Here is a 27953-nt window from a genome sequence, read left to right as displayed (position 1 = left end):
AATTTATTTTTATATGTTTATAATAAATGGAAAGTTAATCGAAGAGGCCTAATAAAGGCGGAGAGATATAAAATATATAGATCTATAACGTGTTAAGCAAAATTACTAAAAACCTAAACACACTTCCGTCTAAGGGAAGGGTCGGCCATTTAAAAGTGAAAGAGAGTCCATACTCTCTTTGTCACCATAATTAAATCTATCCAAAACGAGTTCAAGTTTTGAGATGAAGATAAAACCCCTGCATAGCGAAAGCTCAAAACTAGAATAGTGTACTTCACCAAATAGTTGTGAAAACAAATCCAGTTAGTAACAGCGTATTAGTAGGTCTTGTCAGTAGCCCGACAGAGAGAAAATTGGTTCTTTGTTTACTTGGAGTACTAAGTACCTGCTCGACAGATGGCGCTGTTGATGTACACCCCCACCTGCATAGCGATCGCTGGCGTATTTTGACCGTAGGTTTTTCTGTCGAGCAACAGAGTTGCAGCTATATGATCACCGGCTAAGTTTAATATTGAAAAAAAAAAAATATATATATATATATATATATATATATATATATATATATATATATATATATATATATATATATATGTATGTATATGTATCTATATGCATATGTATGTATGTATATATATACAGTGGTATCTTTACATACGAATTTAATCCGTTCCACAACCGACTTCGGGTGTAGAAAATGTTCGGATGTAGAAACAAATTTTCCCATAAGAATACATTGAAATAGGATTAATCTGTGGTTGAGCCCAAAAACCTATGACACATGACAAAATGCACTCTAAATTAGATAATAGACATGTAAAAAAGAATAATTATCAAGATATAATAAATAAGCAACAAGTTTTTAGCGTCACTTTACCTTAGAAAGTCCAGCGCAGGTGTCGGTCTTCCTACGCAGAGAGGAGACGGACGGGCGGCAAGGAGGTAGAGAGGGTGACTACAATAAACGTACACTACCGTAACTTATTCTAACTTACACTAGGTGAACTTTAACATAACTTAGCTTATTTTTTTTTTTTTATTTTTACATTTTATATTTTTTTTTACATTTTCTTTTTTCTTTTTGATGATTAATTTTAATCACTTTCACTCTCTACACTTAAAATTGATTGAATTTTTTTCTCTTCACTCTTTGCCGTTTTCTTTGAACCACTTCCTTCCTCTTCATCACGAGTTCGCTTCATAGTTTTTTTAAAGAAGCTATCGATAGAAAGTTGCTTGGTACGGCTTTTCAGAATGTTTCGAAAATGAGTTAGGCAAACATCATCGAACTGCGCAACTACACGACAAACCTGCAATTTTTTTGGATGGTATTTGTCGATGAAGTCGACCACGTCTTGATATTTTCTTAACATCTCTTTTATTTGCGCCGAACCTAACACATGTTCTACCTTCTCGATCCCTTCTTCGTCATCACTCATGTGCTCAGACATAGCATGGAGTTCCTTGAGCTCCTTGGTAGTAAGTTAATCGTGATGTTCGGCGACGAGTTCCGTGATGTCATCTGCGTCGACCTCCAGACCCATGGACTTGCCAATGAGACGATTTCCTCTACGTCTTCCGCTGCACCCACCACGGGATCAGGTTCGGGGTCAAAACCCTCGAAATCTCGGGGAGAAACTGCATCAGGCCACAGCTTCTTCCAGACAGAATTGAGGGTTCGTCGAGTTAATCCCACCCAAGCCTGATCTATGATCTTCAAGCAGTGCACGATGTTAAAGTGGCTTTTCCAAAATTCACGCAAAGTTAAGTTTGTGCTTTGCGTGACATTAAAGCACTGCTTGAATAGGTGCTTGGTGTAGAGCTTCTTGAAGTTCGAGATGACTTAATGGTCCATGGGCTGGAGGATAGAGGTGGTATTCAGTGGAAGATACAGCACCTTTATGAACTTGAATTCTTCGAAGATATCATCTTCAAGTCCGGGGGGATGAGCGGGTGCATTGTCGAGGCATAGCAGGCACTTTAAAGGCAATTTCTGCTCATGAAGATACTTCTTCACAGAAGGACCGAAAACTTGGTTAACCCATTGGACAAAGAACTGCCTAGTGACCCAGGCCTTTGAGTTGGATCGCCAGAAAACATGAAGCTGGTTCTTATCCACATTCTGTGCCTTAAAGGCCCTAGGGTTCTCCGAATGGTAAACCAGTAAGGGCTTGACTTTAAAGTCCCCGCTAGCGTTGGCACATAGGGCAAGAGTCAACGATCCTTCATTGGCTTATGCCCAGGCAATTTCTTCTCTTTGGCGGTTATGTAGGTTCGACAGGGCATCTTCTTCCAAAACAGCCCAGTTTCATCACAATTGAACACCTGCTGCTCTACGTAGCCTTCTTCCTGCACGGTCCTTTCAAAGCTCTTCACAAAGTCAGCTGCAGCCTTTGTGTCCGCACTAGCAGCCTCTCCGTGGCGAACAACTGAATGAATCCCGGACCGTTTCTTAAATTTTTCAAACCAGCCACGAGATGCCTTGAAATCGTCAGAGGAACGTTCAGTTGAACTCTCCCCAGCATCACCCCAAGAGCTCGCCTCCTTCAAGTCAGTGAAGATGGCGTGCGCATTCTCGCAGATGATAGTTTCGGTGATGGTGTCGCCAACAATCTCTCTGTCCTTGATCCAGATTAGCAGAAGTCGTTCCATCTCTTCTATGACAGGGCTATGACGTTTTGAAATGATGGTGATCCCCTTAGAAGGTTTCACTGCTTTAATGGCTTCTTTCTGTTTCAAGATTGTCGAGATCGTCGACATATTTCGGCCATATTCTTTTGCAAGTTCACTCACGCGGACGCCACACTCATGCTTTTCAATAATTTCTTGTTTTACAGTACTTCTAAAGAAATGATATTTTCATTATAAAATAAATTTTTGAATATACTTACCCGGCGAATATATAAATAGATGACATCTCCGACGGCCCGACAGATTCCAAAAACTCGCGAGCGATCGCCATGAAGGTTGCGGGTGTGCCCACCAGCGCCGACTATCGGCCAGATACCGCATATACTTCTCAACCAAACCAGTTCTTCTCAGTCCGTAGGGTCTCTATCGGGGAGGACGGGAGGGCCTTTAATATTATATATTCACCGGGTAAGTATATTCAAAAATTTATTTTATAATGAAAATATAATTTTTAAATATTAAACTTAGCCGGTGAATATATAAATAGCTGATTCACACCCATGGTGGTGGATAGAGACCAGTATTATAACAATAAAGGCGTAAATGCTCAAGAGTTTTTTGACAAATATTTCATAAAAACAAACTTAAGTATAGGTACCTGGTAAGGAAGCTGACTCTGATGATTACTCTGCCTCATTAGTCCGCTTTCCTCACGAAGCCCAGCCATCCTCTCAGGATGCTGAAAGACTCCCAGGAGCTGCTATATCCAGGGCGAACACCCCTATAACAGGACCTCATCAATACCCTTAATCTGGGCGCTCTCAAGAAACAACATTTTGACCACCCGCCAAATCAAAAAGATTGCGAAAGACTTCTTAGCCTTCCGTACAACCCAAAACAAGATTAAAAATTTCAAGAGTAGATTAAAAGGATATTGGGATTAAGGGAATGTAGTGGTAGAACCCTCACCCACTACTGCACTCGCTGCAACGAATGGACCCAGTGTGTAGCAGTCCTCATAAAGAGTCTGGACGTCTTTCAAGTAAAATGAAGCGAACACCGACTTGCTCCTCCAAAAGGTCACGTCCATAATACTTTGAAGGGATCTATTTTGCTTAAATGCCACCGAAGTCGCTATCGCTCTAACTTCGTGAGCCTTGACCTTAAGCAAACTACGATCCTTCTCACTTAAATGAGAATTTGCCTCCCGGATTAAAAGTCTAATAAAGTAAGATAACGCATTCTTAGACATGGGCAAAGAGGGCTTTTTAACGGAGCACCATAAAGCCTCTGAACAACCTCGTATCGGTTTAGTTCTAGATAAGTAAAACTTAAGAGCTCTAACGGGGCACAGCACTCTTTCAACTTCATTACCTACGATCTCAGAAAGACTAGGTATTTCAAAAGATTTAGGCCAAGGACGAGACGGAAGTTCATTCTTGGCCAAAAAACCAAGTTGAAGAGAACATATTGCTTTATTTGTTGAGAAGCCGATGTTCTTACTAAAGGCATGGATCTCACTGACCCTTTTAGCCGGAGTCAAGCTCACCAAAAAAAGTGTCTTGAGGGTAAGATCCTTCTGGGAGGCTGAATTTAAAGGCTCAAACCTGTCTGACATTAGGAACTGTAGGACCACGTCCAAGTTCCAAGCAGGAGTTGAAATACGACGCTCCTTAGAGGTCTCGAAAGACTTAAGGAGGTCTTGGAGATCTTTGTTATTCGAAAGATCCAAGCCTCTATGCCTGAAAACAGAAGCTAACATGCTTCTGTAGCCTTTAATGGTGGATGCAGAGAGGGAGCGACCGTTTCTCAGATATAGCAGAAAATCCGCAATCTGCGCTACAGAGGTACTGGAGGAGGAAATAGAGGAGAACTTGCACCAATCTCTAAATACCTCCCACTTCGACTGGTAGATCTTGATGGTAGGGGATCTTCTAGCCCTCGCGATCGCTCTAGCTGCCTCCTTCGAAAATCCTCGAGCTCTTGAGAGTCTTTCGATAGTCTGAAGGCAGTCAGACGAAGCGCGGGGAGGCTTTGATGAAGTCTCTTTACGTGAGGCTGCCGTAAGAGATCCATCCGCAAAGGCAGACTCCTTGGAACGTCTACCAGCCATAAAAGTACCTCTGTGAATCACTCTCTCGCGGGCCAGAGGGGAGCAACCAACGTCAACCTGGTCCCTTCGTGAGAGGCGAACTTCTGCAACACCTTGTTGAGGATCTTGAAAGGTGGAAAGGCGTAAACGTCCAGGTGAGACCAGTCCAACAGAAAGGCATCTATGTGGGCCGCCTCTGGATCTGGGACTGGAGAGCAATAAGTCGGGAGCCTTTTTGTCAGCGAGGTCGCAAAGAGATCGATGGTGGGTTGACCCCAAGTCATCCAAAGACTCTTGCACACATCCTTGTGGAGCGTCCACTCTGTAGGGATCACCTGACCTCTTCGACTGAGACGTTCAACTTCCCTTGGACGAACCTCGTCAAAAGCGAGATGTTTCGATCTTTTGACCAAATGAGGAGGTCCCTTGCGATGACGAAAAGAGCGTGGGAGTGAGTGCCTTCTTGCTTCGAGATGTAAGCCAATGCCGTGGTATTGTCTGCATTTACTTCTACCACCTTGTTTCGAAGCAGACTCTCGAAACTCCTCAGTGCTAAATGGACTGCTAACAGCTCCTTGCAGTTAATGTGAAGGCTCCTCTGGTCTGCGGCCCAAAGACCCGAGCATTCCAGACTGTCCAGAGTCGCCCCCCAACCCAAATCCGATGCGTCTGAAAATAACACATGGTTTGGGTTCTTGACTGCCAGAGACAGACCTTCCCGAAGTCTTATATTGCTGTCCCACCAGGCCAGGCAAGTCTTGACTGGATCGGAGATCGGAATCGAGACCGCCTCCAAAGTTTTCTCCTTGTTGCAATGGGAGTCTAGGTGGAACTGGGGAGGGCGTAGATGAAGTCTCCCTAGAGAGATAAACTGTTCCAGGGATGAAAGCATCCCTAGGAGGCTCATCCAGCTTCTCACAGAGCAACGGTTTTTCTCTAGCACGAGACGGACTTTGAGCAAAGCCTGCTCGATCCTGTTGGCAGACGGAAAAGCCCGAAAAGCTAGACTCTGTATCTCCATCCCCAAATAGAGAATCGTTTGGGAGGGAGTCAGCTGTGACTTCTCCATGTTCACCAAGAGGCCCAACTCCTTCGCAAGATCCAAAGTCCACTGTCGGACAGCGATGACGGGACGACGCTCTGAGTAACCAGTCGTCCAAGTACAGGGAGGCTCTGATCCCCGACAAATGTAGGAACTTTGCTACATTTCTCATGAGCCTCGTAAAAACAAGAGGAGCAGGGCTGAGGCCGAAGCACAGTGCTCGGAACTGATACACCACATTCCTGTATACAAACCTCAGATAAGGTTGAGAGTCTGGACGTATCGGAATGTGGAAGTACGCATCCTGCAAGTCGAGAGAGACCATCCAGTCCCCCTCTCTGACTGCTGCCAAAACGGATTTGGTGGTCTCCATCGTAAACTTTGTTTTTACAACAAAAACGTTGAGAGCACTGACATCCAGCACTGGCCTCCAACCTCCTGTGTTCTTTGGAACCAGGAAGAGACGGTTGTAAAAACCTGGGGATTGAAGGTCCGAGACTTTCACCACCGCCCCCTTCTCTAACAACAGAGACACCTGAAGATGTAATGCCTGTCTCTTCGACTCCTCTCGATACCTGGGAGAGAGGTCTATCGGATCTTTTACTAGAGGAGGTCTTCGTACAAAAGGGATTTTGTAACCCTCCTTCAGCAACAAAACAGACTCCCGGTCTGCACCCCTCTTCTCCCAGGCCTGCCAGAAGTTGGTCAATCTGGCACCTACTGCTGTCTGAGGACGTGGGCAGTCAGACTCTGCCACGGGAGGATTTAGATCCTCTCTTCTTACCCCGCTTACTATCGGCACGAGAGCCTCCCTTACTGGGAGCTCTGCCACGAAAAGGCGGGATAAACCTTGTCGCTGGAGTTTCAAATTTAGGTCTGTTGACATAAGAGGATGAAGGTACAGCCTTACGAGCAGACGTGGCCATCAAATCATGAGTGTCCTTCTGTACAAGAGACGCTGCGATATCTCTAATAAGCTGCTGCGGGAACAGGGCAGAAGACAATGGCGCAAAGAGAAGTTCTGACCTTTGACAAGGAGTGACACCTGCAGACAGAAAAGACCAAAGAGTCTCTCTCTTCTTAACCCTTTTACCCCCAGGCTCTTTGGAAATTTCCCACCCTTAACCCCCAAGGGGTAATTTTTTCCCCAGCACATTTTGCAGTATATTTTCTTTAAATTGCTCTAACAGCCTTAATTTTTGTCATAGAGAGGTCGGGTTGGTCTCATTCTCTTGGAAAATGCCTGAATTTTCTCAAAAAATTATCAAAAATATGAAAAAAATATTTTTTATAGCATTTTTTTGCAAGGACGTACCGGTACGTCCATGGGGGTAAAGGGATGAGTATTGTGAAACGTACCAGTACGTCCTTTGGGGGTAAAAGGGTTAAGAACCCCTGCTGTGAAAGTAGCAGCAAGTTCATTAGAGCCATCTCTAATAGCCTTGTCCATGCAGGACATAATTTGAACAGAGACATCACGGTCTGCTGACGAGACCTTCCTACTCAAGGCTCCTAGAGACCAATCCAAAAAATTGAAAACCTCAAAGGCACGATAAATTCCTTTGAGGAGATGATCTAGATCTGAAGAGGACCAGCAAACTTTCGAGCGTCTCATGGCCAGACGACGAGGAGAGTCTACGAGGCTTGAGAAGTCTCCCTGGGCAGAGGCAGGCACCCCCAAGCCGAGAACTTCTCCCGTGTCATACCAGACGCTCGCACGAGAAGCCAATTTAAAAGGGGGAAAAGCAAAAGCGGACTTCCCCAAATTCCTCCTGGTCATTAACCAGTCGCCCAATAAACGCAAAGCTCTCTTAGAAGAGCGAGAGAGCACTAACTTCGTGAACGACGGAGTCGAAGAAGCTAGGCCCAGCGTGAACTCAGATGGGGGCGAACGAGGAGCAGCAGACACAAAATGATCAGGAAACAGGTCCTTAAAAATAAGCATGATCTTCTTAAAATCAAGGGAGGGCTGAGCAACCCTAGGCTCCTCTCCATCCGAAAGAGTCCCCAAAGGAACATCAGTTGGAAGGGGATCAACGACTTCCTCATCCGAAGGAACTTCATCCGACAACGGCAGAGTCTCGCGATACGGAGAGACATGCCGAGGAGGCAACGCTTGACAGGCTATGTCAACATGCGACGGAGCCGCAGCAACAGCTGAGGTAACGACGTCACGCCGAGGCTGCAAAGACTGAAAGTCTTGAGACTGACAAACAACAACAGACTGTGTCGACTGCCGTTCGACATCACGTCGGGACTGCACTGACTGCAGGGTTTGAATTTGAAAAACAACACCCGACTGCGGTGACTGACGTTCAACGTCACGTCGGGGCAACGGAGTCGGCCGACGAACGTCACTTCGAGACTGCGGCGACAGTTGCTGAACGTCACCTTGAGTCTGCGGCAAAAGGGGTTCCACGTCACGTGACTGACGTGAATGACGAGGAACACGATCAGAGTCGCGCTTAACAGCACCGATAACGTTAGCGCTAACATCATAAGGACGAGAAAAAACTCGCTTAGGCGGTTGAAGACCAAAGTCACGCTTGTCGGACTGGCGAACCGCAAGCAAAGGATCTTTACGAACCTGTTCATGCTCATAAACCTCCATTACATTAAAGATGAAAGTTTCAACTGCATGTCCTATAGGACACTCCACTTCGGGTCAACGGGAGTCGGAACGGGCCGTGACGTCGGCAACGTCTGTGCATGCAAATCATCGCACCGAACGAGACCCTCGGACTCAGTGTCACGCTTTCGCTTAACAGGCGAACAGCCATCCGATGACTGAAAATGGTCAGAGCTGCCCCAATGGCTACAGCCAGGATGCTGGACCTGTCCTGAAGGGACTGATTTGCGCTTTAAGGGTCTAGAAACCTTACGCCAAGGTTTCTTATGCGGCAAATCGTCGGAAGACGAGGAGAACTTAGTCTCCCCCGTCTTATGGTAAGGACGTTCTTGATGAGAAACGTCTGATACCTTAGAGGGAACGTCTGTACGTCGGTTTACACCTCTCGCTCCCTTAAGTCCTACGACATTCCTTCTCCCTGGTGCAGGGGAGCCTGAAAGAGGTCTCGGACTAGGGGAGCGACAAGCACGAACAGACGAACCCTCGGTCGCAACACTAAACACATTTTGCGCACTTTCCACTTTACCACTTTGACTTTCCACTTTACCACTTTGACTCTTTAATAGCTTAACATCGGACATAAGCTGGTTCCTGTCCGAGGCTAAGGTTTCAACCTTCTCACCCAACGCTTGAATAGCTAAAAACATATCGCGCATTGAAGGTTCATGAGTGCCAATAGGGGGTTCAGAAACTACCACTACAGGGGAAGGATTAGGTTCAGGGGCATGGGAGGAGGAAAATTCTAAAGATCTAGACGAGCTTCTCCTCACCCTATCTCTTTCGAGTTTCCTAGTATATTTTTCATACTCTAACCACTCGAACTCCGATAAAACCACATACTCCTCACACCGATCTCTTAATTGGCAGGATTTACCCCGGCAATTAGCACAAACAGTATGAGGGTCGATAGAAGCTTTCGGAAGACGTTTGTTACAATCTTTCGCACATTTGCGATAGGTCAGCCATTATGAAAATCCAGAGAAAATCCAAAGGAAAGCCAAGTTCATCAACAAAAAACAAAAAAGGGTTTCAAGAGTTTTATTGAAGGAACAAACCAACACAGCGAAAGCCAATAAAACCAAAACAAAGTACTTCACCAATTCGGTAGAAAACTCGAGGTCTAGAGCGAGCGGAACCAATGTTGTCGGTGACACCGACAGAGAAGAACTGGTTTGGTTGAGAAGTATATGCAGTATCTGGCCAATAGTCGGCGCTGGTGGGCACACCCGCAACCTTCATGGCGATCGCTCGCGAGTTTTTGGAATCTGTCGGGCCGTCGGAGACGTCAGCTATTTATATATTCACCGGCTAAGTTTAATATTTAAAAAGGAATGATGAGCCGTAGTAGTACGGAGAGGAGGTCCACCGGATACCTTGATAACGGCTCCCCTTTCGTTCGCCACTCTTCCCCCTCAGAGTTAAATCTATTCGGGGTGAAGATTGCTATGTGTCGTATCAAAAAATACGTCCCCTGATATTATGCGATATCCTTAAAGCTATATTAAGGATACTCACGTCAGGAGTTAGAATTCTGGAGACCTATGGTTAATTCTTTGGGACTATCACTGTAGCAAATATCCTTTAGAAAGCTACCTAAAGAAACCTTCCATCAGGACGACATGGCCGAGCCCAAAAATAAAATATACAGTACCATATGTACTGTACTATTATAGTTACCCCTGTTATAGACTACAGCTTTATTTTCTATAGTCTAAATTTAATTTCTTCAACTCTTTATTGGGTGACTATTTTATTCTTGGCCTGGCTGGCAAATCTCTTTTCTTAAAATGAAACATTTTACGCAAAGTGAGTCATGAAAATATTCGCATCTCGTTTTGCAGTTTGATAATTTCGTAAGCAGATTCTTTGGTGAAGAGAGGTGTGACTGTCCTGTATGTGGGTTATACGGAGAAATATATTTTTGAATGCCTTGTAATCTATTATCTCTGGTAGCCTTTGCGTCTAATGGGCTATGACCACTGGTCTAAGGATCGAAAAAAGCTCCGATGAATCTGGTATGTGGTTGACCTACGATCAGAGTCCTTCCAAGGTTCCAAATTGTTTTCAGCTGCCCACCAGAAAAATACCCCGAAAAGAAGAACATATCTGGAACTATGACTGATGGAACGAAGACCTATCTGTTGGCTTTAGACGGAAATCTTCCACCTTTAAGACCTTGATTCATATTTGTTTCGAGACTTCTATAAATCGGAATCTCTAGGTAAATTGACCGATAGTCAAATTTTGACATGATATATTCTGTCTCATCAACCACTTCCGTTTGGTTTGACTATAGTGATAGAACGTTCATCTTCAACCTTTACAAAATTCCACCCAATAGTTTCACTGTGTTCCAATAAACAATACAAAAAATTGAAGTCAAATTAGAACAGAAATTTTAAAAGAACAGTTGGTACAAAGATTCATCATAAAACATTTGCCATAAGACAAAAAGTTTTCATACTGGCAACACCCTACAGCAACAGCCTATGAATGAGCAATTTCCTCCATGAACTAGGTACAGTACAGTAGTTTGATATTTTAGCCTTACATAACACAGCAACAAAAATCAGAAGTAAACTTACATGATAATTTCAATATTGATGTATTTAGTGATAGAATTTTCATCTTCAATCTTTACAGAATTCCACCCAATGGTCTCACTGTATTCCAGTAAACGATAAAAGAATTGATCTTTATATCAGATGATATTCCACGGTGTGTGTTATGAAAAGTAATCCTGAATGCGTCATAACTTCAACAGCAGAAGAATTCCTGAAAGTAAAATGAAAAAGTTTGAAATAAATCTATTTTTTAAAAGCAGTACCTTCTAAATAAAATGGATGTCTATTGAATTGCAATAAAATTTTAGAAAATAACACAAATTTTAACACTTACCTTTTTCCTAAATATGCAAACCAGAATCTTTTATGCAGTGTATTTCTGGTGTGAGCAGAAAATATATCTTTTAAAGCTTACTAACAAGAGAGTTAACTGATATAAGATAAACGAGTAGCTAAGTACCACCCACACATCTGTCAGTAATCCATAACCTTTTGCCCAAGTTGGACCTCCAATCCCTTCCATGGTTGAGGACCAGGCACATGTTATGGTCTCTTAAAGCTGCAATGAAACAGCATTCTTGGATAACTTTCTCTTCCTCCTGCTGGTACTAATAAGTGTCTTCGGAGCTTAAGTCTGAAGTGATGTGTCTTCTTAAAATAGCAACATAGAGTCCTCACAGGACACAGAAGCCATTCATTCAGATCTCCACTGGATGCCTTCTGAGAGATGGAAAAGGACTTGAACCTGGTATTATGGACAGCTAGGTTTTGGGGAGACCTTCCATCCTTCAAACTATCTAGTGATATACGAGATGCCAAAAGCTCGCAAACCCCCTTCACCAAAGTTAAGGCTAGCCAAAACAATGTCTTGAGAATCATTTCTTTGTCTGACACCTTTCACAAAAGATTGTATAAGGTGCACTTAAGAGATGAGAACACAGGTCACATTCCATTCCTAGGCCTGAGGTACTGTACTGGGGTGGAAAAGACTGCTAAAAGCTCCTTATGAGCATAGACAACTCCCACAAGGAGCAGAGGTCTGTTCCTCAATCAGATGACTGTGCCCAAGGCTGAGCAATAGCCTTTCCCAATAACAAATGAGAAGTGCTTCTCTTAGCAAAGAGAGGGACAAGAAAGTCCAAGAACTATTTTGACTGGAAAAGTACCCTTTCTAAAACACCAACTGCAGAAAATGGTGACCGACTACAAGACAACCAATCGATCGCAAGACCGATCTCACAACAACATATCATGCAGTGACCAATTATACTGCAACCAATCGTGCACAGACAAACAACGAGGAGACCGATCCTGAGAAGACCAAAGATCGTATTCTCAACCACACTTAACTGAGGGAATACTGTATCATAAAACTGCCTTAAGAATTAGATCTTTAGCTGACATCCTTCTCAAAGGCTTGCATAAGGCCTGCATTAGAGACTTAAGAACATGGGTCGCATTACACTCCGAGGCCTGAGGAGCTGGGGAGGAGAAGACTGCCCAAAGTTCCTCATGAGCATAGACAACTCCCACTAGGAGCATAGGTCTATGTTACTCAGATGACTGTGCCCAAGGGTAAGAAGTAGCCTTTCCCAGCTGAGACTGAGAGGAACTTATCTTAGCAAAGAGAGGAACAAGAAAGTACACAATCTGCTTTGACCAAAAAAGCAGATAATAGTGACCAACCACAAGATGACCAATCACGCTCACGTAAGGGAAAATCTTGTTGCTCGCAACAACAAGGAGACCGATTGTTGGTTCCAGAGAAGGCAGAGGCTTTCAACCTAACTGACAGTGAGTGTTCAATCTGGTATGAGACTGAGTACTGGTAGCAGGAGTGTACACTCCTGTACCGAGTAATATGACACCTTCTGGTGGGGTCAGTTCTCAGTAGAGCACCGTTTCTCTTTCGGATGTTAAAAGAGACCACTCATAGTTTCACTAAACCCTTTGCGATTGGTCGAACAGTCTGGAAAAGGGGGAGAAGAACAGAGCCCTTCATCTCAACTGACAGTGCAAGTGTTTAGTAAGGTATGAAACCAAGCATTCGTATAGCAGGAGTGTTAACTCCTGTAGTGTGAAATTAAACATCTGCCTTGCCTGGGTGAGTTCTCGGTACAGCACAGTCTCTCTCACGCATAGGCTGGGAGAATCCTGTCAATCGGTTTTCCTGGACTTCTTCAGTGATTTCTTCTTTTTCTTCTTCTTAGAAGTAGCAACATCTGAAGAATTTGACAAAGATGAGAGAAAAGAGGAGCAAGAAGAATTAGACTTTGAAGTCGAGGTCTTGGAGACCAACACCAACACTCCCACTTCGAAAAAAGGCCACAGAGGCTGCTTCAAAAGCAGCAGATACCACACGTGCAGGTGCCACAATCTCCAGCATCTCCACAGGTGTTGCAGGAGTAGGGAAGTCACTGCAGGGGCTGCCTCAGAAGTCTTGGCAGTAGCAATAACCTTCTCCTTCCAACAGAGCACCAGCGATGCCCAAGGAAGGCCAACATCCTTAGGTTCAGGTTGCCATTGTCATCACAAAGTCACAAGTAATGAGAGGATAACTGCAAAGTCATACCTCCACACAAAAAGCATAGGGATGATTAGAATTAATGGCAGGTTTGTACATAAACTTTCCATGCTTTTTGTCAGCTTTATGCATAAACAACTGTATATCCTTGCATTTTTCATTAATTTCATACAGGTCTACCTGGACACAGCTACATATCTGCAAATTTATACTTTTATTCTGGAAAGAGAAAGAAAATAATTAAAAAAACACCCAAAACTTTAGAGGCTGCAAGAGTATGTATGACTACTTGTGGACGAAGTCAAAAGCGCTAGTCTTGTTGATTGATAGGTGGGCGGGGCTTCCCATCACCCACCAAAAGATGACAAATTCGTAGAAAATTTTTATTTTTCATAACTATACAAACATTAGCTATTTATTAGGGGTATTACTTTCGGAGTAGCTGAAATGACGAGCCATTAAAGTTTAGCGAGGGTTAACTACCCACACAGATAGTTAGCGGGGGTAGGGAAGGGTAGCTTGCTACCAACACCCCCTCTCACACACCTGTGATTGAGCTCAATTTGCTTGGAGGTAGAACTTCAAGGGGGATAGGGCTGGCGGGCAAGTTTGTATGAATAGCTAAGGTTTGTATAATTAGGAAAAATGTTATTTTTATTAATAAAATAAATTTTTGAATATACTTACCCGGTGATTATATAAGCTGCAACTCTGTTGCTCGACAGAAAACTCTACGTTCAAAATACGCCAGCGATCGCTATGCAGGTAGGGGGTGTACATCAACAGCGCCATCTGTCGAGCAGGTACTCAGTACTCAATGTAAACACAGAACCAATTTTCTCCTCGGTCCACTGGGTCTCTATTGGGGAGGAAGGGAGGGTCCTTTAATATATAATCACCGGGTAAGTATATTCAAAAATTTATTTTATTAATAAAAATAACATTTTTCAATATTAAACTTAGCCGGTGATTATATAAGCTGATTCACACCCAGGGGGGTGGGTAGAGACCAGCATTACTTGTTTACATTATTATGAGCTAAGTATTTTGTATTTCATTTTAGCAGTTATTCAAAATAACAAACATAAAATAAATAAGTACCTGGTAAGGAAGTCGACTTGAACAATTACTCTGCCTTTTTAAGTACGTCTTCCTTACGGAGCCTCGCGATCCTCTTAGGATGCTGAGCGACCCCTAGGATCTGAAGTATCAAGGGTTGCAACCCATACAACAGGACCTCATCAAAACCTCTAATCTAGGCGCTTCTCAAGAAATGACTTTGACCACCCGCCAAATCAAGTAGGATGCGAAAGGCTTCTTAGCCTTCCGGACAACCCAAAAACAATAATAAAACATTTCAAGAGAAAGATTAAAAAGGTTATGGAATTAGGGAATTGTAGTGGTTGAGCCCTCACCCACTACTGCACTCGTTGCTACGAATGGTCCCAGAGTGTAGCAGTTCTCGTAAAGAGACTGGACATTCTTAAGATAAAAAGACGCGAACACTGATTTGCTTTTCCAATAGGTTGCGTCGATTATACTTTGCAGAGATCTATTTTGTTTAAAGGCCACGGAAGTTGCGACAGCTCTAACTTCGTGTGTCCTTACCTTCAACAAAGCTTGGTCTTCCTCATTCAGATGGGAATGAGCTTCTCGATTATCAGTCTGATAAAATAGGATAAAGCATTCTTTGACATAGGCAAAGATGGTTTCTTAACTGAACACCATAAAGCTTCAGACGGGCCTCGTAAAGGTTTTTAAATAGAACTTAAGAGCTCTTACAGGACATAAGACTCTTTCTAGTTCATTTCCAACCATACGATAAGTTTGGAATATCGAACGATATTGGCCAAGGCCGAGAAGGCAGCTCGTGTTTGGCTAGAAAACCAAGTTGTAGAACATGTAGCCGTTTCGGATGAGAATCCGATGTTCTTGCTGAAGGCATGAATCTCACTGACTCTTTTAGCTGTGGCTAAGCATACCAGGAAAAGAGTCTTTAAGGTGAGATCTTTCAGGGAGGCTGATTGTAGCGGTTCGAACCTGTCTGACATAAGGAATCTTAGTACCACGTCTAAATTCCAACCAGGTGTAACCAAACGACGCTCCTTCGTGGTCTCAAAAGACTTAAGGAGGTCCTGTAGATCTTTATTGTTGGAAAGATCTAAGCCTCTGTGACGGAAGACTGATGCCAACATGCTTCTGTAACCCTTGATAGTGGGAGCTGAAAGAGATCGTTCTTTCCTCAGATATAAGAGGAAGTCAGCTATTTGAGTTACAGAGGTACTGGTCGAGGATACGGATACTGACTTGCACCAGTTTCGGAAGATTTCCCACTTCGATTGGTAGACTCTAAGGGTGGATGTTCTCCTTGCTCTAGCAATCGCTCTGGCTGCCTCCTTCGAAAAACCTCTAGCTCTCGAGAGTCTTTCGATAGTCTGAAGGCAGTCAGACGAAGAGCGTGGAGGCCTTGGTGTACCTTCTTTACGCGTGGCTGACGTAGAAGGTCCACCCTTAGGGGAAGTGTTCTGGGAACGTCTACTAGCCATCGAAGTACCTCGGTGAGCCATTCTCTCGCGGGCCAGAGGGAAGCAACTAGCGTCAACCTTGTCCCTTCGTGAGAGGCGAACTTCTGCAGTACCTTGTTGACAATCTTGAACGGAGGGAATGCATATAGATCTAGATGTGACCAATCTAGTAGAAAGGCATCTATATGAACTGCTGCTGGGTCCGGGATTGGTGAGCAAAATATTGGGAGCCTCTTGGTCATCGAGGTTGCGAAGAGATCTATGGTTGGCTGGCCCCAGGTGGCCCAAAGTCTCTTGCATACATCCTTGTGGAGGGTCCATTCTGTTGGAATTATTTGTCCCTTCCGACTGAGACAATCTGCCATGACATTCAAGTTGCCTTGGATGAACCTTGTTACTAGTGATATGTCTAGACCTTTTGACCAGGTGAGGAGGTCCCTGCGATCTCGTACAATGTCAGAGAGTAGGTCCCTCCTTGCTTGGAGATGTACGCCAAAGCCGTGGTGTTGTCCGAGTTCACCTCCACCACTTTGCCTTGAAGGAGAGACCTGAAGCTTTTCCAGGTCAGACGTACTGCCAGTAGCTCCTTGCAGTTGAAATGCATTGTCCTTTGACTCGAGTTCCATAATCCCGAGCATTCCCGACCGTCTAATGTCGCACCCCAGCCTACGTCCGATGCGTCCGAGAAGAGAACGCGGTTGGGAGTCTGAACAGTCAGGGGAAGACCCTCTCTAAGGTTGATATAGTCATTTCACCAAGTCAGACAAGACTTTATCTTTCCGGAAACCGGGATCGAGACCGCTTCTAGCGTCTTGTCCTTTTTCCAGTGAAAAGCTAGATGGTATAGAAGAGGATGGAGGTGTAGTCTTCCTAGTGACACAAATTGATCCACGGATGACAGTGTCCCTACCAGACTCATCCACAGCCTGACTGGGCAGCTTCCTTCTTCAGCATCTTCTGGATGGATAGCAGGGCTGGGGGCTGATCGTCTTGTTCAGCAACGTCCTCATCAGAGGGTTCCTCATCCGAAACTGATGAGGAAACGGCAACGGAGTGGGCAACGTCTGACTCGCTGAATCCGGTCGCACTGGTGGATGCGTGACGGAGCCGGACGCAATATCATGGAACTGCTGCACAGTCTGTGAACTGTCAACAACCATGGGTGCGCGAGAAGTACAGCGTCAACCCGAAACTGTCTAGACTGTCTGGGTTGTGCAGTCAACACCCTACCGGGTTGCTGAGGTTGACGCACTGCGTCACAACAAGTCACCTCTGCTGGTTGTTGAACGTCCTGAACGTCAACAACCACCTCCGAGCGTCGCTTAACGTCAACGTGCGACTGGCAACCCACACTGGGTCGCATCGGTGGAGGAACCACCTCAACTGGCAGACGCGAGTAGGTTACCTCAGCGTCAACAGGGCGCACAACCGACCGGTTGGAAGGTTGTTGGCCAGAAGGAGGAACCACCTCAACTGGCAGACGCGAGTAGGTTACCTCAGCGTCAACAGGGCGCACAACCAACCGGTTGGAAGGTTGTTGGCCGGAAGGTTGTTGGCCAGAAGGTTCTTCTCCGCATTTAAGTCCTCTATCAAGGACGCAAGCTTGGACTGCATGTCTTGCAGCAAAGCCCATTTAGGGTCTACGGGAGCAGGTGTGGCAACAGACGGGGTTAGCGACTGAGGCGGAACCATTTACCATCCCTGAAAGCCTTGTTATGTGTGACATAATAGTACAGCAAAACTTCAAGGGCTCGACAAAAGTTGAGAAGTTGACCTGTAAACAACTTGGAGCGTCTCCTGGCTAGGCGCCAGGGCGAGTCTACCAGAATTGAGAAGTCTATCTGGGCAGAGGCATGAACTCCCAAGCCGAGAACTTCTCTCGTGTCCTATCAGACTCTCGCTCTATAAGCCAGTTTAAAAGAAGGGAAATCAAAGGCTGTATCCCTAAAACTCCTCCTGGTGCAAAAACCAGTCGCCTAGCCAACGTAACGCTCTCTAGGAGAGCGAGAGAGCACTAGCTTAAAAACAACGGCTTCGAAGTAGCTAGGCCTAGTGTAAGCTCTGACGTTTAGGCGAACGAGGAGCAGCAGTTACAAGATCCGGACGAAGATCCTTAAAAAATCATCATGATTTAATTAAAGTCCATAGGAGGCTAAGCAGCTTAAGGCTCCTCTCCAAATGACAGAGTCCTCAAGGGAATATCAGTAGGAGGGAGAACAGCACTTTCTCATCTACAGGAACCTTGTCCGATAAAAGCTAGGTTACCTCAGTGGGTCTCTCACTGGTGCATTAGTAGCAGACCAGAAGGCAACGTCATGTAACTGCTTGACAGTCTGTGAACTGTCAACAACTGAACTGTCAACCACAACAGGTGCGTGAGGACATACAGTGTTCACTCGAGACTGCTTTGACTGTCTATACTGAGCAGTCAAAACAACTCTAGAATGCGGAGGTTGACGCACCGCGTCAAAACAAAACAACTTAGACTGTTGTTGTACCTCGCGAACGTCAACGGAAGGTTCCGTGCGTTACTGAACGTCAACATGCGGCTGGCAGGGTACACTGGAACGCATGGGTGGCGGGACTCTCTCAGCTGGAGTGCGGCAGAAGGTCGCCTCAGCGTCCACAGGACGCACAACCGTGGTTGGTTGTAGGCTAGAGGTTGGTGCAGTGTCAACCTTCTCCGCACGAAAGTCCCGCATCAATGACGTTAACTGAGACTGCATGGTCTGCAGCAAAGACCACTTAGGGTCTACAGGAGCAGGTGCGGCAACAGACGGTGTGACTGCCTGATGCGGTACCGCTTTGCCTCTCTTAGGAGGTGAGCAGTCGTCGGAAGACTGCAGCGAGTCCGAACTGACCCAGTGGCTACAACTGGGCCGTTGGACTTGCGCGGAAGGGACCGACTTGCGCTTAATAAGCTGCGAGACCTTGGTCCATGGTTTCTTACGAGAAACCTCTTCCGCAGACGAGAAATAAATGGGCTCTCTCGTCTTTGTGTGGGTGGGGCGATCTTGGGTAGATACGCCCGAAACCACGGAGGGAAACGTCTGTTCGTTGATCAAGGCCTGACGAACCCATAAGTCGTTCGACATTACTTCTCCCCTGGGCTTGGGAGCTTGCAAGAGGTCCCGGACTAGGTGAACGACAGGCACGAACAGACGAACCCTCGGACGCAACACTGTAACACTTTGCGCATATCACTTTATCACTTCGATTTTCTGTTTTGTACTTATTTCACTGAAATCGAAACTTTTACTGATTTCTACCTGAAACACGCAATTCTACCCTCATTAAAAGATAGTAATTGCGAAATCAGTCGTATAATGCAGCTCATTAATACTAGCAAAAAACAGAAAACATATATAAAGATAAAAAAATTCAGTGGCTGGGAAAGAGACTAAACACTAGTTCAAATAAACTACGTTTACAATCTCTCACCGCACATAGCCTGGGGACAAGAATAAAACCCTAGAAACGTTTTACCTTATTCCCCGTACAGCGACGAGAGTAACACGAGAACAACGTTACCCGCTTGAACGGAACGTTTTCTCTCCTCTCTCTCCCTCCGTCTCTATCTCTATCTCTCTTTCTCTCTTGATTTAGCACCTAAGAGAAGAGCCCAATTATATATCGTCAAAAAAAACATGTTATTTGACTAAAGGAAAAAACTGAAAGGTTTTCCAAATAAAAAGTTCCTTTAATTTAGAATTTAAAACATTAAAGCTAAGAAAGAATGAACAAAACATCAGAATCGATTTACTCTTACTGCAAAGTGAAACCGTGATACACTCTCTCTCTATCGTAACGATAGAGCGCATGTTGAACGTCCTGAACGTCAACAACTGCGTAGTCTAAAAAACTAAACGTTAGTTCATCTTTGAAAACAGTACGAAGACTATCAAAGAAATTCTTTCATAAAACATTAAATTTAAAAAGTTTTAAATTCTTTAAAGGCTAAATACGATATAACGGGCTCAACGTTGATTAACTTCGGTTCCAAGTTAGGACCGCCTACTATCAGGAAAGGTCGCATATAAACAAAACATAAAAATTATCTTTATATGTTTATAATAAATGGAAAGTTAATCGAAGAGGCCTAAAAAAGGCGGAGAGATATAAAATATATAGATCTATAACGTGTTAAGCAAAATTACTAAAAACCTAAACACACTTCCGTCTAAGGGAAGGGTCGGCCATTTAAAAGTGAAAGAGAGTCCATACTCTCTTTGTCACCCTAATTAAATCTATCCAAAACGAGTTCAAGTTTTGAGATGAAGATAAAACACCTGCATAGCGAAAGCTCAAAACTAGAATAGTGTACTTCACCAAATAGTTGTGAAAACAAATCCAGTTAGTAACAGCGTATTAGTAGGTCTTGCCGGTAGCCCGACAGAGAGAAAATTGGTTCTGTGTTTACATTGAGTACTGAGTACCTGCTCGACAGATGGCGCTGTTGATGTACACCCCCTACCTGCATAGCGATCGCTGGCGTATTTTGAACGTAGAGTTTTCTGTCGAGCAACAGAGTTGCAGCTTATATAATCACCGGCTAAGTTTAATATTGAAAAATACAAATTACCTACAAATTTGTCATTTGTTCCGTAATTGGAATACATACCACGCTATCTATTAGGGGTGACTCACCCATTAGGAAGGGTGGACGTCCCTGCCAATCTGGCTCTTGGCTTTACCCGGGTGCTCCTTATCTGAGTGTGTCAGAACTCAAAAATAAGGAGTCCCTGCAACGCGCTAAAACTTTATTACACAAGGTCCGCGGCCTACGCAAGCTGTGTGTTGAGGTATTTAGAAGTGTGACCATACAGGTAAAGTTATTCGGAGTCTTTAGAAGGAAAAACTGTGTAACCAAGACTTTCCCAATACCACCTCGCCAGGGTATGGGGACGCAACAGTATTAATCTTAATACTAGGTACACAAGGGAGCATGGTTTATCTGCAGTGGTTTGAGGTCAGCTGTGCAGAGAACCCAGGATGCTACTTTCCCCAAGAGAGGGGAGGATGAAGAAAAGAATAAGAGCCAGTCAAACCTTTTCATTCCCGCAGACTAAAACCGGGTAACAATGCCCTCAACCTTCTGCTACTTGTCCAATAAGGAGCTTGAGGTCTTAAACCAGCTGTTGTGCAGCCACCACAGGACCGATAGAGAACTTATCGAGTCTCCTGTGGGTCACGTCTTACAGGTAGTGGGATGTGAATGTGGTCCGACAATTCCACATTCCAGCTTGAAGAACCTGCGTCACTGAGACGTTTCTCTTGAATGCCAGGGACGTAGCTATGCCCCTGACATCATGAGCTCTGGGGCGACGTTAAGGAGGGTCTGGATTCAATGCATGGTCTATGACCTTGTAAATCCATGCTGAGATGGTGTTCTTGGTGATCCTCCTCTTGGTCCTTCCTGTGCTGACGAATAGTGCAGGTACACGACGATGGGCTGCGGCTGTTCTCTTAAGATGCAGCCTCAAACTCCTCACTGGGCATAGTAAGAGATGGTCTGGGTTATCTGTTACAGTACGGAGACTAGAAATCCAGAAGGAGTCGAATCGTGGATCCGCTACTGCCGGGTTCTGAGTCTTAGCAATAAACTCAGGGACGAAGCTGAACGTTACCTCTACCCATCCCCTTGAATGGGCGATGTCGTATGAGAGACCATGAAGTTCACTGACTCGTTTGGCCGAAGCCAAAGCTAACAGGAACACCGTCTGAGAACTCGAACCACGTTCCATGGGGGAGGTCTCACTTCAGACTGAGGACAGGTAAGTTCATAACTCCGTATGAGTACAGTGAGCCCTCGTTTATCGCGGTAGATAGGTTCCAGACCCGACCGCAATAGGTGAAAATCCGCGAAGTAGTGACACCATATTTACCTATTTATTTAACACGTATATTAAGACTTTTAAAACCTTCACTTGTACGTAGTACTGTTAACAAACTACCCTTTAATGTACAGAACTTAATGCATGTACTACAGTACCCTAAACTAAAACAGGCACAAAAATTAAAGGCGATTTTATATCATGCGTTTCGTAAACACGTCAAAAAGCATGATAAAAAATGGCAACCAATGTTTTGTTTACGTTTATCTCTGATCATAATGAAGAAACAAACGCATTTACACATCTGTGTATAGGTTAGTTTTTGCATCGATTATATTGATTATTCAGTACAGTATGTTGATTTTGTTATTACCAATGTTTTACTTAATTTTTCTTAGGACTTCCAAATGAAATGTTTTTCTTTATAACGGCGCCTGAAACGACGGCGTCATAAAGTACGCTCAGTAAACAAACGAAGGCATTTAACGCGCATGATGAAAGTGATAAATAATATTACAGTACTGTAAAAGCTTTTAGAAAATATGTTATTACAAATATCATTTACCGTATCTATATAAAATCATACATACGTAGCAAAGCAGGAAAACAATTTACGAGAGAGAGAGAGAGAGAGAGAGAGAGAGAGAGAGAGAGAGAGAGAGAGAGAGAGAGAGAGAGAGAGTTGTTTTACGTACGTAAATGTAAATTTTAAATAAAAAAAATAGCCCCATTTCATATAAAATAGGTTATTACAAATATTTTACTTTATCATATTACAGTAGTCTGTATAATATTGTAAAGTTCAGTACAGTACAGTATGTTGTTGTTATAGTCGTGGTGACGAAATTCTCACGAAACAAAAATACGGCATTCGAATACAACAGCTGATTTTCTCTCTCTCTCTCTCTCTCTCTCTCTCTCTCTCTCTCTCTCTCTCTCTCTCTCTCTCTCTCTCTCTCTCTCTCTTCGTGTTATACAATACTTACATATGGATGAAGAAACTAAAATTAGTTTTCTTAGTGTCAATTAAATATGAAACGAAAAAATTATGCCGAGTTTACATCCATTTCAATCGTTGCTAAAAATACGGCATCTTTTTTCATCAGCAAACCACTATTTTTTGGGAAACATCATTTTACTTTAGAAAATTGCTACTCTTTAAATAGTTAATTGCACATTAAGAAAGCGTTTACTTTTGTTTTTAAATTTCGGGTGTGTTTTAAAAATCGAGTATTGTTGACTTCTTTTTGTTTTACTTTTGGCTGTGATTAGATCAGCTGATGTCTAGCTGCCGCTCTTGAGAGTGTACGAATACACTAACAAAGTATCGTTTATACCATTTCTTAACTTATTCAAACCGTATACAGTTGATATTACATAAGCACCAATGTGTTATAACCTATCAAATTTTTTTGTTTATTACATTTAAAACAACACACACACACAAACACTCTCTCTCTCTCTCTCTCTCTCTCTCTCTCTCTCTCTCTCTCTCTCTCTCTCTCTCTCTCTCTCTTGGCTACTTTTCACTACCTCCCATTCCTTACCTCTCTCTATCTCTCTAACAAATTATATCTTTGTTGCTCCTCAAAGTTTCATTTATATTGAAAATCAATCATGATTCAATTTTCCTTACTTTCTCCAATCTCGCACCATCGGTCACATCGCGGTATTTTCGAAATTTCCGGAAAATCCGCGATATATGTATATACATGCGTTATGAAAAAAATCCGCGAAGTGGTGAATCCGCGATGGTCGAACCGCGAAGTAGCGAGGGATCACTGTAAAGAAAGTTCTAGCAATGAAGAAATAACCATTCCTTTCAGTCTAAAGGCGAGGCTTAAGGCTGAGCGATAGCCTTTTACTGCCGAGACTGACAGGCGCATTTCTTCATGCATGCAAATACACGAGGAACTCCGCTATAGCTGGAATAGTGGCATTGAGAGGAGAGATACCCCTTCCACGACACCAACCACATAAGACTTTCCACTTTGCCTGGTAGATTGCTGCTGATGACTTTCGCAGGTATCTAGACATCCTAATTGCAACTTGTTGCAAAAATCCTCTCTGAGAGAGGAGATGCTGGGTAGTCTCCAGGCATGAAGTCGTAGCGAAGCTACGGCTTTGTGGAATATGTTGGCATGTGGTTGTTTGAGTAGATTGTGTCGTGGAGGGTTCTCCTCTTGGGGGCTCCGTTAGGAGTTGTGGAGGGTCCGGAAACAATTCTGCGTGATGCCAAACACCACTCGGTACTCACTATCTGAGATGCTCTGCTTAGGTTGTCGGCGAGCACATTCCTTTTGCCTGGAATGAAGCGTGCCGATAGTGGTATCGTGTGGATCTCGGCCAATCTCAGTATCTCTACAGCTAGATGGGATAGGTGCTGCAAAAAAGTACCTCCTTGCTTGTTGATGTAAGTCACTACCGAGGTGCTGTCGCTCATCACCACCACTGAGTGGCCCGCCAGGAATTGTTGGAACTGTTGAAGGGCCAGAAAGATGGCCTTCAACTCTAGGAGATTTATATGGAGGTACTTTTCTGACTCTGACCAAAGGCCGGAGGTCGTGGTGCAGCATGTGGGCACCCCATCCTTTTTTCGAAGCATCTGAGAACAGCATCAAATACGGGAGCAAGGAACCGTGTGGCCTACATAAGCTTGTGTGTGAAGGAAGAAGTGTGACCCGTCCTAGGCAGTTGACCTGGAGTTCCAGAAGGAACTCTGGGTTAGGACGTTCCCAATACCACCTCGTCAGGGTATGGGGGACGCGACAGTATTGACTCAATACTCGGAACACAAGGAAGCATGGTTTACCTGCAGAGGTTCGAAGTCAGCTATGCAGAGACCAGGATGCTGCTTCCCAGTAGAGGGGAAAATGAAGAAAGAAGTAAGGGCCAGACATACTTCTTTCGTTCATGCAGACTAAAACCTGATAACAATGCCCTCAACCTTCTGCTACCTGTCCAAAAAGGAGCCTGAGGTTAGACCAGCTGTTGTGTAGCCACCACAGAGCGATAGAAACATATCGAAACTCCTGTGGGTCACGCCCTGCAGGAAGCGGGCTGCGAAGGTCATTAGACGCTTCCAGACTCCAGCTTGTAACACCTGCGTCACAGAGTAGTATTACTCGAAGGCGAGGGACGTTGCGATGTATCCGACATCGTGTTGTAGGGCGACGTGACGGGGGAGGGTCTGGATTCAGGTAGAGATGAATGTCCTTGAGTCCAAGCTGAAGAGGTATACTGGTGACTCTCCCCCGTGTCCTTCTTGTGCTCCCAACCCGGTTGCACGTGAGGACAAACTACAGCTGTTCCCAAAGCTAACCTCTCGATTCCTTTACAGGCAAGAAGGAGAAGGTTTTGGGACATCAGATATAGAATGGTGACTCGAAATCTTGAAGGAATTGGACCGAAGGCCAGGACCCCAAGATTCAGAGTCTAGCCAACAACTCAGGAGCAAACCTGAATGTTGCCTTCCCCCATTCCTTAGAAAGGGCGGAGTCGTACGAGACCAAGAAGATTGCTTACACACTGGCCGCGGCCAGAGTGAGCAGGAGACCCAAGACGGAATACGATCAGAGGCCTGACGTAAAGGGTCTTGAGAAGATCTCTTAAGGGACTAAAAAGTCCGAGCCATGCTCCATGTTGGAGGTCTCACTCCGACTAGGGCAGGGACGTTCGCAGCTTCGCATGAGCGAGGAAAGGTCCTGCGGGAAGGAAAAAGTTATTCCTTTAAGCCTGAAGGCTGAGCGACAGGCTTCATTGCCGAGAACGGAAAGGAGTTTCCCCCCGCCGAAAGGCAATAAGTTCGTTATTGCTGGAGAAGAGGCCTCAAGGGAAGAGGTATATCTCCCACGACACCAACCACCGAAGACTCTCCACTTCGCCTGGAAGACCCCTGCGGATGACTATCGCAGATGACGCGACCTCCGTCCTGCGACTGTAGCAGGTTGTCTCTTCTTGAGGAGGAGGCGTAGTGTCTCCAGGCATGAAGCCGAAGCGACGCCCCGGCTCGTGAAAGATGTTGCAGTGTGGTTGTTCGAGAAGCCTGTGCCGTGGGAGAAGCTCTCCCGGGAGTTCCATCAGGGGAAGCAGAGGGTCTGGAAACCGTTCTGCGTATAGTCCCAGTGGAGCTCTCAGGGCCATTGAAAGGTTGACAGACAACCTGGTCTTGTTGAGACCCATTCTCAACAGACAACAAAGGAGGGAAGACGCAGGCGTCGATGTTGTCCCACCATCACCGGAATGCATCTTGCCAGAGTCTCGGGGTCTGAGACTGGGGGGAAGAACAGCGGAAGCTTGAGGTTCCAAGCTGTCACAATCAAGTCCCCCAGGCCAGGATTTGCTGGTTACTCAAGGCCAAAGACCCCCAGGTACACTCTCTACACGAGGCTCTGCTCGGATAGTCCGAGAGAACATTCCTCTGTCCGGAATGAGAGAGCCGATGGTAGTATTAAGAGGATCTCAAATCATCTCAGTATCTCTACTGCAAGATGCGAAGGTAGAAAATGCGTCCCCTGTTAGTTAGAACATGCCAGTACCATGAAGTCGACGCGCACGAAGCGACTCGGCAGGAGCTGTAGGATCTGTAGAGGGGCCAGACTACGGCCCCTAAGCCTGCCTGAATGATGGAGAGGTATCCTTCAAGTCCTGACCATAGGCCTGGACCGGAACATGCCCCCCCCCCCCCCCCTTTTCTTTGACGAGTCCGAGAACAGCATAAAAAAAGTGGGGAAAGGACGAGAATATCCACTCCCATCAAGAGGTTCCATAGGTCAACACCCATTGCAGGTCTAATCGTTCTGCTGGTCCCATAGGGGCCAGAAAGTCCGGTTAATCGTTGCCTTGAAACCACCGGAACTTGGGCCGCCCCACAGGGAACTTATCCTGAGGCGACCGTTCGGAACTTTAGACGGGTCAATGAGGAAAAGAGAACTAGGAAACGAGCCAAGGTAGGGCTGCAAGCCCTGCTTGACTGAGAACAGGTACTGCGACTCTCCTCAGCCTTGCCAGAGTCATCTGAAGGGAAGGCTCGGAGGAGGCGGCAACAGAATCTGGCGTCCCCAGGCGGACACCCATCCAAGTACTGACCAGACCCGACGTTGCTTAACCTCGCTGGACGGACGAGAAGCGGGGTTTCCAACGTGGTAAGGCCGTTGACTCAATATCATGGCTAGATACTCCAGATGTTGAGGCAGAAGAAGAGAAGGCTCCTAGCAAAATACCATGAACCCCCACTCATGGTAAGCATCCAGAAGCATGTCCCGGCGCTGAAGAAGGTCGAACCCGAGCCTACCGGAGTTGACCAGACCTCCAAAAGGCGAAGGAGGCGGAAGCCTGCACCTGAGCGGCCATGAGGAAAGCAGGGAGAGTTCTCTGGGGAAAAACCTGCGATGCCACGGCGGGATCGCCACACTGCATCTTAAGCAGGAAACCTGTAGTCTAGGCTGAATTCCACGAGCTTCCTGGAAGATGGATGGAATGGAAACTGAAAGTACCCGTCCTTCCGATCCAGGGCCTAAGGAGTCCTGTCGCCTCGTTACCAGTCTGATCGATTCTGCTGTTCCACGCTGGACGAAGTTTGTTCGACAAACTTGATCAGTGCTGAGAGGTCGACTACGCAACTCCCGTCTCAAGATACTTCCTTACAAGAAAGGATCGACTGAAGAAGCCGGGGGGTGAAGCCGTCGACGATCCTATGGAGGACCTTCTCCAAAGGCATGGATCATTCTGCCCAAACGGGCAAACTCTTGCCAACCCTATGGCATAGAGGTTCAGAGACACTGAATTCGCTGACAGAGACGGCAGGCGCGATATCCTTGGCTGATCACAGAGATCGTGCAGGAATGGACATCGGGAAGCTGTCATCCGGATGAGTAACCTTAGGCATCCTCCCAGCGTGAACCCTGCAAGGGGGGGGGGGGCCAATCCTAGAGTTCGCAAACTCTGCCGCTCCCTCTAGGACTATGCCCCCCCGGGAGAGCCTCCCGTGCCACCTGTTCCTGACAGGAGGGAACTGCTATTGGACACCTTGTCTCAGTTGTCGTAGCCGTTCCGATAACTTAGGCCGACGTGGCTGAAAGAAAGAGGCGCTGGAGCCCTGCAGGGTCTGGAAGAA

The 27953-nt window shown here is 45.3% G+C and overlaps 1 protein-coding gene and 1 pseudogene across 2 annotated transcripts in view; both read right to left on the bottom strand.

The window, feature by feature from the left end:
• Positions 1–27953, bottom strand: part of LOC137640214 (beta-1,3-glucosyltransferase) — a 288282-nt gene that overhangs the window by 138976 nt on the left and 121353 nt on the right. For both annotated transcript variants that reach the window (XM_068372763.1, XM_068372762.1), the window contains exon 2: positions 10977–11166. In XM_068372763.1, coding sequence (XP_068228864.1) covers positions 10977–11019 — 43 coding nt within the window. In that variant the 5' untranslated portion in view covers positions 11020–11166. The remainder of the gene's footprint in view (positions 1–10976; positions 11167–27953) is intronic.
• LOC137640337 (5S ribosomal RNA) lies at positions 26878–26996 on the bottom strand (annotated as a pseudogene).

Source organism: Palaemon carinicauda, chromosome 4, assembly GCF_036898095.1.
Source record: "Palaemon carinicauda isolate YSFRI2023 chromosome 4, ASM3689809v2, whole genome shotgun sequence".
NCBI classification, from domain to species: Eukaryota; Metazoa; Arthropoda; class Malacostraca; order Decapoda; family Palaemonidae; genus Palaemon; species Palaemon carinicauda.
The sequence above is the reverse complement of the archived record's forward strand: the minus strand, read 5'-3'. Positions and strand labels throughout refer to the sequence as shown.